We start from the raw sequence: 15,850 nt of genomic DNA on the forward strand, positions 1-15,850 counted from the left end.
TGTGTGTGTGTATATATATATATATATATATATATATATATATATATACATACACACACATACATACATACATACATACATACATACATACACACACACACACACACACACACTAGTATAGTATACAAGTATTGGGACGCCTGCCTTTACACACACATGAACTTTAATGACATCCCAGTCTTAGTCTGTAGGGTTCAATATTGAGTTGGCCCACCCTTTGCAGTTATAACAGCTTCAACTCTTCTGGGAAGGCCATCCACAAGGTTTAGGAGTGTGTCTATGGGAATGTTTGACCATTCTTCCAGAAGTGCATTTGTGAAGGTCAGGCACTGATGTTGGAAGAGAAGGCCTGTCTTGCAGTCTCAGCTCTAATTCATCCCAAAGGTGTTCTATCGGGTTCAGGACTTTGTGCAGGCCAGTCAAGTTCCTCCACCCCAAACTCGCTCATCCATGTCTTTATGGACCTTGCTTTGTGCACTAGTGTGCAGTCATTTTGGAACAGGAAGGGGCCATCCCCAAACTGTTCCCACAAAGTTGGGAGCATGAAATTGTCCAAAGCTCCAAATCATTTGATGGGGGGGGGGGGGGTGGATTATGGTGTGGGGGTTGTTTTTCAGGGGTTGGGCTTGGCCCCTTAGTTCCATTGAAGGGAACTCTTAAGGCTTCAGCATACCAAGACATTTTGGACAATTTCATGCTCCCAACTTTGTGGGAACAGTTTGGGGATGGCACCTTCCTGTTCCAACATGACTGCGCACCAGTGCACAAAACAAGGTCCATAAAGACATGGATGAGGGAGTTTGGGGTGGAGGAACTTGACTGGCCTGACCTCAACCCGATAGAACACCTTTGGGATGAATTAGAGCTGAGACTGCGAGCCAGGCCTTCTTGTCCAACATCAGGGCCTGACCTCACAAATGCCCTTCTGGAAGAATGGTCAAACATTCCCATAGACACCCTCCTAAACCTTGTGGACGGCCTTCTCAGAAGAGTTGAAGCTGTTATAGCTGCAAAGGGTGGGCCAACTCAATATTGAACCCTACGGACTAAGACTGGGATGCCATTAAAGTTCATGTGTGTGTAAAGGCAGGCGTCCCAATACTTTTGACAAAATAGTGTATTTGAAAAACAAACGGCTTATAGGGAACGTTAATGTTATGGTTACAGGGAGGGGTATTGTGAGAGATACAGGGCGTATCAGTATGAGAACTGCAAGTGTTGGGGGGGGGGGGAGGGTAATGTGAAAGATACTTAGGGTAAGTTATGACTCTTTCTGCTGGGAGGGGAGAGTTGATTTCCTGACACTGAAAAGGAATATATGACAAATATATGTAGAGAGAGAGACATCCTGAGACCCCCTTCAGAGAAGAGCTGTAGGTGTGTGAAGGTTTGATGGCGTGTTTGTCTCGTCTATAGAGCATTCCGTTGACAGAAGTGGTAGAATGGGTTACTCCCTCCGAACACTACTGAGCCAACTCTCAGATGTAAGCTGGAAGTGTGGCTTGGACCCCCCTGACCCCCCCCGGGTGTGTGCGCCCCCCCACTGTATTCAACTGACTCCATTCTCAGCAGGAGCTCTGTGCTGTCTACCTATGACTATCTACCACTGACAGCTCCTAGGGGGCCCCAGGGGCCCCGCACTCACGGTGTGTCAGCTTCTCTACTGCACTGTGTAAAAGATCTGCTAATGAAAAATTGTCATAGCCATGGTTTCCTCTCTCCAGCAGTCATCAAAAGACCAAAAAATACTTTTATATTGAAATACCGGTGTAGTGTTCACAAGTACGAGTCATGTGGCAAGTCATTGTACATTATGCTGTTCCATATTTCCATTAAAGTGCTCATCTGCATGTCAATCAGTGCAAAGGACAAGTATCATATCCAATTGCTCTGAGCAAATTGATAGGTGTAGATAGAGAGGAACAGTAGAGTAACTGTACAGCACTGCAGTATATGTCAGAGCTATATAAATGTATTATAATAATAATAATAATAGTGTATGACTGTGGACTGTGTTTTTTTCTTACTGTAGCCAAGTCCCAGGCCGCCCTTTGGTCTAATGAGAACCTCCAGAGTTAGGACCAGCTGACATCCTTCTGTGTGGAGTGGGTTACGAGGCATGGTGGGTGTAATGCAAGGTAGATCAATGGGCGCCAGACACTTCTTGAATGCAAAGAGATTTATTGTCTCTTTAACATAGGTGTGCCAGGTGTGCCTGGGCACACCCTAATCACCTAGTGTGCATTAGCATTATCACAGAGGGGAAATGGGAAAAATCTCCCTCTTACCAAGAAGTGTTTATGCACTTCTCTTTCACTGTGCTGGCAGGGATCTCAATGTGACAGGGATAGATAGATAGATAGATAGATAGATAGATAGATAGATAGATAGATAGATAGATAGATAGATAGATAGATAGATAGATAGATAGATAGATAGATAGATAGATAGATAGATAGAGCCCATATATATATATAGACACACACACGCATGTGTGTTTGAGCTTTGGGGTGCACACCCTAATGCAATGGGCTGCGCACACCATTGCTCTTGAACAGAACTGTGGGAGAGAGGGTTAGGGACAGGACACCCTTAGGTAGTTGCAACGTTAATTGGCAGACTCCGAGACTTCTACAGGCAGACGGCCATGCAGGGAAAGGCATCCAGCAAGACACCACATCTGCATGAGTAGGACCGCTGTCTCCTATGGCAACAGTCTTGCAACAGTTTCTAACACAAGTTGTAACGAACTTCTTTACTTCTCCTCTAAAATCTCCTCTCTCACTAGACTTGCTGATCCACTGCCACTGGATCTCCTGGGCTCTTACAACCTTCTCACTCAGCAATGTAGAAAAAAATGTAGAAAAAAAGTCTTCATTTTATTGAATAGCCACAGTGAACAAACGCAGATTAAGTCAGTTGACGCGTTTCAGCCTATAAGGCCTTAGTCATAACCACTGGTTATGGTGGTTATGACTAAAGCCTTATAGGCTGAAACGCGTCAACTGACTTAATCTGCGTTTGTTCACTGCGGCTATTCAATAAAATGAAGACATTTTAAGAGCAACAACCGGAGTGCAAATAATTTTTTCTACATTACTATACTAAGCCAGCGACTGTGGATCGAGCAGCTGGGAGCTCTGCTATCTATGTGGTGTATGGGTAGTAGCACGGACTATTCTGTTTATACTTCTCACTCAGTATCTTCCTCAAGCGTCACCCCCGCTTCCCTGCTGGGTCCCTAGCTTGGCATTCACAGATATTCCTCAAGCGTCACCCCACTGGCCTACTCAGTCCCTGGCTTGGCACACAAGACTGCTCTGCAAGCATCACCTCCACTGGCTGGGTCCCTGGCTTGTCACCTGCTGAAGTATCCCAATTCTTCACCGTCCCCGGTTGGTTAGAATGCTGCTCTGGTACTTGCTTCAGCTACTCACGGTGGTCTCTGGTAACAAGGTGGTTGGTCCCTTAGTGGCGACAGCTTCCCCTCTACCTCCAACCACGACAGCTTCCCTGGCCGGCAGAACCGTCCCTTCTGGTTGGACTGCAAGCTGCAGTCCAAACCCTACGCTGCTCTCTCTTGCTTCTGGATAGGTCCTCAGACAGCCTAGCAGCCAGATGTCCCCCGGGATAGGCCTCAGGCTCTGGCCTAGCAGAACGGGGCAGCACAACACACGTCCACCCAGACAGCCATCTAGGTGGCACAGAACACCGATCACCTCACTCCACCCAAATAAATAGGTTCTCCCAACAGGCCAAGGGATTCAAGAAAACCCCTGCCCATTGGGTGAGATACCCCATATACTCCTAATCTGTCCTTGTAATGCCCTTGTCTTGTCTAATGTCGTCAGGTACTCGGCCACCCAGCGACAAAAGAGAGAAGTGCAGCAATTCCAGAATTAGGGCGAAGTCAGTTGACCCCCTAGCAATTGGCCAAGGCAACTATCACTTGGCAAATAAATTTAAGAGCAACCCTGCCTAAACATCAGGGTGCTACATTACATTTTCCTAAATAATAATAATAATAATAAAAAAACATAATAAATATAATAATGTCACGGTCAGGGGTCTCAAACTGGCGGCCCTCCAGCTGTTGGGAAACTACAAGTCCCATGAGGCATTGCAAGGCTGACAGTTACAAGCATGACTCCCACAGGCAGAGGCATGATGGGACTTGTAGTTTTGCAACAGCTGGAGGGCCACCAGTTTGAGACCCCTTTGGTCATACTTCCAAATATGTAAAGGAAGGAAGGAAAGAAAAGTCCAAGCAGCAGCTGGGCCACCATTAAAGTGAACCTGTTGCATGGGGAAAGCACCAGTTTTTGTGGTCCTTTAAGCCACATCCAATATTGAGCATAATGTAGCCACACCCACTTTTTCATGCTTTTTCCCTTCCATATTCTCCCTTGTTCTGAATTTCTGATGTTAGTAAGTATGCTACAGGAATATGGGGAAGACAATGATTATGGGTTCTACCTCCTTCACATAATGTCCTGTTACTGTGAACATGTACCGGGTTCTCTTACTAAGGCGTGCCCAGTGACCTAAAACAGTATAGAACTAGGCCAGACGTAAGACACAGTTCTTACCGCGAGTCTGGCCGTAGCTGATGGTAGTGTTCTTACCGTGTGTCTGGTCATAGTTTACCGTAAGGTTGATGTCAAAATATTTGGTTTGATTATTGTCCATCATAGAGACCCTGTATATCCCACTGTCCTCCATCTTCAAATGTTGGATAATCAGAGATCCATTCTCTGGAAATACCCTCATCCGCTTCTCATAGCCATCAGTTGGAAACATTGTAATAGTCTTTTTCCCGGTGCCATCATCTCTAATGGTACAAATAAGCAGGTGGTTAAAGCGATTCCGGACCTCCGCTGTCTGGTTAAGGCGATCCCATCGTATCTGAAACCAGCGGACCTGTTTGACTATTGTGTAGGACACAGAGAGCAGGATGGAGCCATTCTCGTACCCCGTCACGTCCTTCTGAGCCATGGAAATCGTAAAGTTTTCGACAGCACCTGACACCGGGCGAGATAAAAAGAAGAGCAGTTTTTGTATGTGAGAGATTACAAAGATTCAAAAGGTCCAGTCCACCTAAAACTGCTATATCAATTGCTCAATGCTGGTGGGTTGAACATGCTGGAGACTGTGAGATATAGCCAGAGATTGACATAGTCCACCAGACTTCACATATAATTGGAAGGAAACCTGCGCCAACAGAAATACTGAAGATGCAATTGCTGACCACTCCTAAAACTGCTTAGCTTTCAGGCTGTCATCCTGATCCAACAGCTTCAATATTTTCTGAGACGTTGACCTGGGGAAAGTAAAGGAAGTGGGAGTGCAGCCCAAATCCTGATCTGGGACAGCAAGGACTTAAAGTAGAAGGCAAGTCAAATCCTAACTTAGCTTAAATCTGCTCCCACCCGAATGCTAAGTCTATTCTATCTACCCTGTAAAAGGAAAGATGCCTATACTTACCTATTGAGAAGTCTCTGTGATCTGGTCATGATCTCTCCAGCGCTGGCTTTATTGAAGAGGAGAGATCATCGACAACGGCTACGTGGCCTATAGGCTTTCTTTGGGGCACTATGGGGCATCCATTTTCGGCTGTCCCCCCTCTACAGTGAAGCTGGTGCTGGGGTTCGATCCTGTGATTGGACCAGAGCGACTTCAGACTTCAGGTAAGTATAGATATCTTTCCTTTTACAAGGTAAATAGAGTAGGCTTAGAAAGGGGGTGGGAGTAGATTTAAGCTTAGTGGAGTTTTGACTTGCTTTCCACTTTAAGTTACTGGATCATCCAGGCACATAGTATTTTCAGAAGCAGGAGGTCAGTGTTTGCAACATACATATTTTCATCAGTTCAGGTTTCTTGAAATATAACTTTTGGGATGACTGATCATTTGTCTATAAACTATAATGTAAATACTAATTAGGATATAATTTTTAACATATAGAACATTGCCTGACAGACAGATAAGAAGCTAAACTGTCATGGCTGCTCATTCACTGTCACTAGACCCTTTACCAGGAGAATCAGTCTCTGTCATTGGACCAGGAGACCAATCTACGTCACCAGACCCCACACCAGAACATCTATCATTGTCATTAGTTCCTGTACCAAAGATATCCATCACTCTCATCAAACCCCATGCCATGAGTTTCACTTCTCTTATCATTCTCTGTACCAGAAGATCTACCGCTTTCATCAGACCCTGTACAGGGAGATCCTCCACTGTCATCATATCCTGTACCAGGTGATCCACCACTGTCATTCAGACCCTGTACCAGGCCATCCTCCACAGTCACAGATCCTGTACCAGGAGATCCACCACTGTCATCAGATCTTGCACCAGGGGATCTACCACTGTCATCAGACTCTGTACCAGGTGATCCACCACTGTCATCAGACCCGGTACCAGGAGATCCACCATTGTCATTAGATCCTGTACCAGGTGATCTTCCACTGTCATTAGATCCTGTACCAGGTGATCCGCTAGTGTCATCAGCCCCTGTACCAGGAGATCTACCACTGTCATCAGATCCTGCACCAGGGGATCTATCACTGTCATCAGGCTCTGTACCAGGGGATCTACCACTGTCATCAGATCCTGTACCAGGCCATCCACCACTGTCATCAGATCCTGTACAAGCAGATCCACCACTATCATCAGATCCTGTACCAGGAGATCCATCACTGTCATCAGATCCTGTACCAGGAGATCCATCACTGTCATCAGATCCTGTACCAGGAGATCCATCACTGTCATCAGATCCTGTTCCAGGAGATCCATTACTGTCATCAGATCCTGTACCAGGAGATCCATCACTGTCATCAGATCCTGTACCAGGAGATCCATCACTGTCATCAGATCCTGTTCCAGGAGATTCACCACTGTCACCAGATCCTGTACCATGGCATCTACCACTGTCATCAGACTCTGTACCAGGCCATCCACCGCTGTCATCAGATCCTGTACAAGCAGGTGCAACGCTATCGTCAGATCCTGTACAAGGAGATCCACCACTGCCATCAAATCCTGTACAAGAAGATCCACCACTGTTATCAGATCCTGTACCAGGATATCTACCGCTGTCATCAGATCCTGTACAAGGAGATCCTCCACTGTCACCAGAACCTGTACCATGGCATCTACCACTGTCATCACACTCTGCACCAGGCCATCCACCGCTGTCATCAGATCCTGTACAAGGAGATCCACCACTGTTATCAGATCCTGTACCAGGAGATCTACCGCTGTCATCAGATCCTGTACAAGGAGATCCACCACTGTCATCAGACCCTGTACCAAGCATTCCACCACTGTTATCATTCCCTGTACCAAGAGATCTACCACAGTCATCAAACCACATACTAGGAGATCTGCCTCTGTCATGAGATCCTATACCAGGTGATTCACAGCTGTCATCACAGTTGCCATACAAGGAGACCTATCACTGTCATTGGACATCATACCAGAAAGTCTACCACTGTTATCAGACCCTGTATTCGTGCATCAGTCTTTGACATCAGACCCCGCACCAGGAGATCTACTACTGTTATCATACTTTGAATGGGGAGATCCACAATTGTCTTCATAACTTTTACCGGATCATCAAACTCTGAGCCAGGAGATCTATCATTGTACCAGAAAATCTACCACTCTCCATCAGACCCTGTACCAGCAGATCAATCTCTGTTACCACCATCTTTGACATCAGATCCTGTACCTGGACATCCACAACAGGCCTTGTACTTGGAGCTCTACCATTGTCATCATTCTCTGTACCAAGATATCCAATGCTGTCACCTTAAACTAGAAAATCAATTTCTAGCATCAGTACCTGTACCAGTAGTGTAACCACAGTCCTAATATCCCGCTCCAGGAGATTAACCTCTGTCATGTTCCTCTATACTTGGTTGTCTGCCACTGTTATTGGGCCTATACCAAAAGATCCACTGCTGTAATCAGACCCTATGATCCATTATTGTTGTCAGACCCTGTACCAAGAGATCCACCACTGTCTTCAGACTCTGTACCAGGTGATCCACTGCTGTCATCAGACCCTGTACCAGGTGATCCACTACCGTCATCAGACCCTGTACCAGGTGATCCACTACCGTTATCAGACCCTGGACCAGGTGATCCACTACCGTTATCAGACCCTGTACCAGGTGATCCACTACCGTTATCAGACCCTGTACCAGGTGATCCACTACCGTTATCAGACCCTGTACCAGGTGATCCACTACCGTTATCAGACCCTGGACCAGGTGATCCACTACCGTTATCAGACCCTGTACCAGGTGATCCACTACCGTCATCAGACCCTGTACCAGGTGATCCACTACCGTTATCAGACCCTGGACCAGGTGATCCACTACCGTTATCAGACCCTGGACTAGGTGATCCACTACCGTTATCAGACCCTGTACCAGGTGATCCACTACTGTCATCAGACCCTGGACCAGGTGATCCACTACTGTCATCAGACCCTGTACCAAGAGATCCACCACTGTCTTCAGACCCTGTACCAGGTGATCCACTACTGTCATCAGACCTTGGACCAGGTGATCCACTACCGTTATCAGACCCTGGACCAGGTGATCCGCTACCATCATCAGATCCTGGACCAGGTGATCCACTACAGTCATCAGACCCTGTACCAGGTCATCCACTACTGTCATCAGACCCTGGACCAAGGCATTTACCATTTTCATCAGATCCCATACCAGGAGATCAACAATTGTCATCAGACCCACACAAAAATCACTACTTCTGTTATCAGACCTTATCATAATACACCATACCAAGAGAGTTACCACTGCCATCATACTGTTTACTAGGCAATTCCCTTCTGTTTTTAGACCCTATTCCAGGAAGTCAAAAATGTACATCATATTCTGTACAGAAGATCTGCCAGTGACATCAAAACCAAAATCAGGACATCGAACTTTCAGTCCCTGTTCCAAGGGATCCAGAGCTGTCATGTCCTTTACCAGGGGATCAATTAATGCCATCAGACCTTGTATGAGGAGGTCCATCACTATAAGGAGCTGATGTGAAGAGTTAGGAGAGCTAAGAGCTGATTGGAGACAAGAGACAAACCCCCTTCACATAGGTACATAACTTAAGCTTTCAATCACAGGCTGTGTGCTGGAGCTCCCTCTCCATCACCATTTTACCTCTTGGTGTCAGGAAAAGTTGAAAGAACAACAGCAATCTCCCGCTCTCAAAAGCAACATAATGATGCATAATGGATCACAGTTCCTAGATATTTTCAATACAAGCCCAGGCTTTGCTGCCCCCTGAGGGTCGGAGGAGAACCCAGTAGAGATGCTGCAAAACAAAGAAGAGAGGGCGCACCAGCCTTGCACATTACCCAAGCAGTATATTTAATAATGTAATAGCGGAAATATATTCACAAACAACTTAAACGTGAAAGCATTTCAGACTGGCTCTGAGGAAGAAGGAATCTCCCTTCAAAACACGTCAGCCAACTGGAAGGTCCCCCGGCTTGCTGGGAAAAGTCTCGGTGACCTTTGTGGACACTTTGGATTCTGATTTGCTTTTACCTTTGAGTTTTTTGTGAGTATATTTCCTTTATTACATTATTAACTACCTCCCATCCGCAGTATTGTAAAATGACGGCGAGTGGGAGCCCCTTGTGTTTTGGGGCGCTGTCATATGACGTCGCCCCAGTGTCACCACTCTCACGCGCCTAGGACACGGAGCAACCCTGATCTCGATAAGGAGCCAATGACTCGCCTCTTTAGCCATGTGATCGGCTGTGTCCAATCACAGCCGATCACATGTAAATACGAAAGTGCCGTCTATCGGCTCTTCTCACCTCACACTGACAAAGAGCCAATCATTGGCATCTCCTCGCTGGGGGTAATCAGAGCACTGATCATCAGTGCAGCCCCAACAGTGCCCAGAAGTGACACCAATCAGTGCTGCCTTTCAGTGCCCATCAGCGCCTGCTCATCAGTGCCACCTATCTGTGCCACCTCTCATCGCCCATCAGTGCCGCCTATCAGTGCCCATCAGTGCTGCCTATCAGTGCCCATCAGTGCCACCTATCAGTGCCCATTAGTGTGGCATATTAGTGCCGCATCATCATCGCCCATCTGTGCCGCCTATCAGTGCCCATCATTGCCCATCAGTGCCACCTATCAGTGAAGGAGAAACCTTATTTACAAGAAAAACTTTTTTTTTTTTCTTCAAAATTTTCCATTATTTTTAGTTCTTTTAGCAAGAAATAAAACCCCAGTAGTGATTTATTACCACCAAAAGAAAGCTCTATTTTCTGTGAAAAAAATTATAAAAATCTCATATGGATACAGTGTTGCCTGACCGCGCCTGTAAAGCACCTCTCCTCTCACTCCTGTGTGAAAGCCCGAGGGCTATCCCACTGGAACGGGGCGTTGGCAGGACGCTAAAAATAGTCCTGCAAGCAGCATCTTTGAGGTGCTGTATACACCGCTCCTAAAGCGCCCATGCCCATTGAAATCACTGGGCGGTGAAGCCGGCGCTTTTAACCCTTTCTCGGGCGTTAAAAGCCCCCCGCTAGTGGCCAAAAAGCGCAGCAAAAAAAAATAGCGATGCCGACGCCTGCCCCAGTGTGAAAGTACCCTTAGTGCTCTGGTTTGAGACAAGTACACACTATAGAGGGATATGCTTTGTTCATATTTCATGTCTGACGTTTACAACCTCTTTAACCACTTGCCGCCCGCCCACCGTCAAATGATGACCCTCCAGAATGACCGATCTCGTGAGGGCACGCAACGCGGCGATCGGTGGTGTGGTGTGTCAGTCAGATACATTGCTACACCGATCTCAGTAATGAGGGTGTAAGTGCCCGGTATTGAAGTAGTTAAGCCAACATCTGGGACAGTCTGATTATAACTGTGAGCATTTAAACCCTCTTGAGGTATGGTCCGATTCTTCATATAGGTCAGTGACAATGATGTCGATAGATCTTGTCTGAGCAGTGACCCTGTATATACAGCTGTCCTCCATCTTACAGCATATAGATAATAAGGAATCTGTTCTTTGGAACCACCATCTTCTACCTTTTAGAACCACCGGTTAGGAATAGTTTATTTTTTATTTTTTCCCCCAAGGTAATGGTAGCAATAACCAACAGGGCCAGCTGGTTAATCTGGTGCCCAATCACTGAAAAAAGAATTGGTAAGGTTGGGTCTGATGACAGAGCAGAGGACCTGGCTCTTAATTGGCATTCCAGTTCACCCCAAAGGTCCTCAGTAGGCAGTGCTGGGACAAGGTAGTCCATAGCCCAGGGTGAACATGATAAACCATGCACCCTCCCCCAAGATGTATGAGCATTTTGTATCAGCAAAAATCCCCCCCAAAAAAATTGAGCACTGATCTGCATGCTTGCCCCCCAAGAATACATCCTCCTAATACAAATCCACCCCCCCCCCCGTTGAAATCCCCCCTTCTAGCACAAATCTTCAAATCTTTGGCCCCCATCCCCAAAATCCCCCCAACACAAATGCCCCTCCCCAAAAAAAGTCACCCCTCATAGTACAAATCTTCTACCCCTCAAATTTCCCCTCCAAGTACACATCCCCCCCCCCCACTCCGAATCTCCCCTCCTAGCACAGACCCACCTCCTATATTTCCCCTCCTTGCACAAATTCCCCACAAACAAAAAATTCCCCTCCTAGCACAATTTTCCGACCCCCTCCACCATATCACCTCTTCTAGCACATAGGCCCCAAATCTCCCCTCCTAGCACAAATCCACTCCCCCCCAACACAAATCCCCCTAAATCAGCACTCTTAGCAGTTCTTATCCCCCTGCCCCCCCCCCATTGCCTCTCCCAACACAAATCCCCCCCCCCCCCCTCAATATGCTCTCTGTGCCCCCCCCCCCTCCACTAGACATGAAACCACAGTACCCAGGGAAGCTGCCCCTCCTGCCCACACCTTGTCAGTAGGGATGAGGTCAGGGCTCTGTGCAGGCTGTTTAAGTTCTTCTACACCAAGCTTATCAAACCATGTCTTTATGGAGATGGCTTTGTATGCATTACCATTTGAAACTACAAGGAGAGAGACAGCACACTTCTTTTGAAGAGATACATATGAGTGTAGTACCCTCTAAGTTGCTAGATGTGAGAATGTGGATTTTTGTGTAGGATAGGTAAATTGTCAGTCTTGGCTGGCGGCCAAGCCTATGTGTTTTTCTCTTGGGTCAGGGTTAAGTGACTCAGGCAGAGCTGGTGACTCACAGGCAGCATCACTGAGACCTCCCACTTCTTTCCAGAACATGCTGGAATCTTCTGGAAAGGAAAGAGGAGAGGAGAGTTGGAGCCACCCGGAGTATTTTAAGGAGCCCTGACCAATCCCCAACCTGGATTGGCAGGGGGCAGGCCTCCATAAATACTCAGGGTCAGCCCAGCTGGGGGAGGAGTTGTTCGGGGTGAAAGCTGGCGATGGAGTGCTAGGCTGTCGTGGCCCAGAGGGAGCTCCCCAGTCTGGGGGGGGGTGGGAGGGGCCTGGGGCTCGGGTGCCGACAGGAACTTTCTCAAGACACACGGGAGGTGTCCTAGACAGGTGGCACGGGAGCAAGGAGATGACAGCAGGAGAGCACTGCTAGGCAAAGTCTCCAGGGAGGAACAACAGGTCACAGTCATGAGAGCTGATGAGTGACACACAGTTGGGAGTGGACTGGGAAGGCACGCCCGAGAGGACTGGGAGATTGCAGTCTGGGATGGGTGCAGAGCCAGTGTAGTGGACTGTGGTGGCAGGGGAGAGATGGAGCTGTGGCCAGGAAGGCTAGCAGGGCCTGAAGAGGTAGTACTGTGAGCAGCAGCCACGTGGACAGCTAGCATTGGGCTACCTATATTTTTTCTACACTATAGGGGCCCGAGGTCCCTGCCTGCAAAGGGCATTTGCTATGGGCCTGACTGAGCGTTTGTGCTGGAAGAAGTTGTATATACAGGAGGTGTATATAGTTCCTCGGTCCCTAACATTTTCTGCATTCAGTTGGGCATCTCATAACTGCATTCAGTTGGGCATCTCATCTCATTGGGCATCTCATAGCTACATGAGCAAAGTAGACAAGTAATACACATGGTTTCATGGTGAAAAGTCTAATTCTTTCCTACTGCACAGCTCAAAAACAACATCTCAAAATTGAGGGCAGTAACCACATCCTTCCTAAACCCCCCTCGACCTGAGCCTTTCTCATTATGACTCACTGTCTGATGATGTAACACTACTTTGTTTTGCTACAAAAAAAAAAGCAAATCGATTGTGGAAGTAAAGAAGGTGACTAGTAAGGTAACTTTAAAGGGAGCCAGGTGGAAATGGACTCATTCTTTAGTGTAGGCGTCAGCAACTGGTTGCTTGATATCTACTCGCTGGAACTACAGATATGAATTCTGTGTTATTTACCCCTAAATCCTGGAGTGTGCGTTTCATACTACTGACCTCTGAGTTACTTACTACTGGTCCCTGAACTCTGCATTATTTATTACTGAACTCGACACACTGCCTTACAACTGACCTCTGAACCCTGTGTTGTTTACTACTGACCTCTGAACCTGCACCATTTACTACTGACCTCTGAACCCTGCACCATTTACTACTGACCTCTGAACCCTGCACCATTTACTACTGACCTCTGAACCTGCACCATTTACTACTGACCTCTGAACCCTGCACTATTTACTTCTGACCTTTGAACCCCGCACTATTTACTATTGACCTCTGAACCCTGCATTATTTACTACTAACCTCTGAAATCTGCATTATTTACTACTGACCTCTGAACCCCGCACTATTTACTATTGACCTCTGAACCCTGCATTATTTACTACTAACCTCTGAAATCTGCATTATTTACTACTGACCTCTGAACCCCGCACTATTTACTATTGACCTCTGAACCCTACGTTATTTACTACTGACCTCTGAACCCTGCATTATTTACTACTGACCTCTGAACCCTGCATTATTTACTTCTGACCTCTGAACCCTGCATTATTTACTTCTGACCACTGAACCCTGCATTATTTACTTCTGACCTCTGAACCCTGCATTATTTACTACTGACCTCTGAAATCTGCGTTATTTACTACTGACCTCTGAACCCTGTGTTATTTACTACTGAACTCCAGTGGTGGCTGGTGGTGTATATATGTATATTTTGGGGGCAGTCCACCCGCCACCTCCCCAGTCGGTCACCAGCCCCGCACTTACCCCATCTAGGTCGTGGACAACGGGCAGCAGGTGGCGGCTTCACCCTGTGTCTCCTCCTCCTCCTCGGTGTAATGGCGGCTTCCCCTGAATCTCCTCCTCCTCAGCAGCCAATAGGATCGCTTCCCCTCTCTGCCAATCGGGTGACGGGTCTCAATACCCGCTTCCTGATTGGCCGGGAGGAGAATCAGAAAGACAATAGCGTAGATTAATTCGCTATTGTCAGACAACTGGGTGGGCTCAGGGTGCAGTGCTCTGCGCCCCGAGCCCACCATTTTTTGAAGCCTATTACAGCCTCAGGCTCTAATCATGTGCTTCTAAAAAAAAAAAAACCCATTGGAATTAATGCGTTTGGCACCTGACATGTAGATTAGGAGCCGGGGGCATTAGGGGGGCGGCGTCCCTGTGTCCCGTATGGACGGGCCGCCACTGATGACCTCAAATGTAACTGAACTTAAAGGGGTTGTAAACCCTCAAGGTTTTTCACCTTAATGCATACTATGCACTAAGGTAAAAAACATCCTGTAATTCAGCGCCCCCCTAGAGCCCCCCCCTTTTACTTACCTGAACCCAATCTTTCCCACAACGGGTACGAGCAGAGCAGCTCCAGCCGCTGGCTCAGGTCCTGATTGAATAGATTGACAGCAGCACAGCCATTGGCTCCCGCTGTTGTCAATCAAATTCAGTGACACAGGAGCCGGGGATGAGGCTGAGTCCTGCTGTCTGCGTCAATAGACGCAGCAGCAGGACTCAGCAGCTCGCCCGCATGAGTGCCCCCTGGGAGACCGGCTCTCCAACAAGGCACTCGAGAGGAGGAGGAGCCAGGAACGCCGCTGAAGGACCCCAGAAGAGGAGGATCGGGGGCCACTCTCTGCTAAACCAACTGCACAGAGGAGGTAAGTATGATGTTTGTTTTTTGTTTTTGTTTTCTTTAAAACACGAACCTTTAGTTATTCTTTAATATTGCAAAGTCTGGATGTGCAACGTTAGTAGAGACATCTCCCAACAGACTGAAGACTGGAATTAAACCAAAAAGCGGTCCAACAAAATTCTGACATAAGGGGGCGATATTTTTTCCAACTCAGTAATTCTGTTTTTGATTTTTTTTTTCTTTCCTGACATGTTGATGTTATATCTTTCACTTGGATGTAAATACGCTCTTTAGGTGCTCTTTTGGTGCTGCCTAAATATTGGAAACCACACGGGCACACAAGTGCAAATCCAATAAAACGACTTCCCCTTTTATTGTTGTTCGTAATTCTGTTACATCTATGACACCGCCCCCGATCGTGTGTAGGCTCCACCGGACCTTCAGCGGACTTTTCCAGTCACAAATCTGACGGACTTTAGATTTGGAACATGCTTCAAATCTTTACGTCGTAACTCCGCCGGACCCAGAAATCAGCTCGTCTGTGTGCTAGTCCAACGGACAAAAACCGACGCTAGGGCAGCTATTGGCTACTGGCTATCAACTTCCTTACTTTAGTCCAGTGTACGTCATCACGTATGAATCCGTCGGGCTTTGGTGTGATCGTGTGTAGGCAAGTCCGGTCGTTAGAAAGTCCGCTAAAAGTCCGTGGAAAGTCTGTCGGACAGGCTGTCAGACTTTTGTAGC

At 47.2% G+C, this 15,850-nt stretch overlaps 1 protein-coding gene across 2 annotated transcripts in view; it reads right to left on the bottom strand.

The window, feature by feature from the left end:
• The window catches only part of LOC141130126 (uncharacterized), a 45,889-nt gene that overhangs the window by 12,344 nt on the left and 17,695 nt on the right, over nucleotides 1-15,850 (bottom strand). The window contains exon 2 of one of the 2 annotated variants that reach the window (XM_073618082.1): nucleotides 4,590-5,021. In XM_073618082.1, the coding sequence (XP_073474183.1) occupies nucleotides 4,590-5,021 (432 nt within the window). The remainder of the gene's footprint in view (nucleotides 1-4,589; nucleotides 5,022-15,850) is intronic. The other variant, XM_073618089.1, reaches the window with a different exon arrangement.

This window comes from Aquarana catesbeiana, linkage group LG01, assembly GCF_042186555.1.
Source record: "Aquarana catesbeiana isolate 2022-GZ linkage group LG01, ASM4218655v1, whole genome shotgun sequence".
In the NCBI taxonomy this organism is placed as follows: Eukaryota; Metazoa; Chordata; class Amphibia; order Anura; family Ranidae; genus Aquarana; species Aquarana catesbeiana.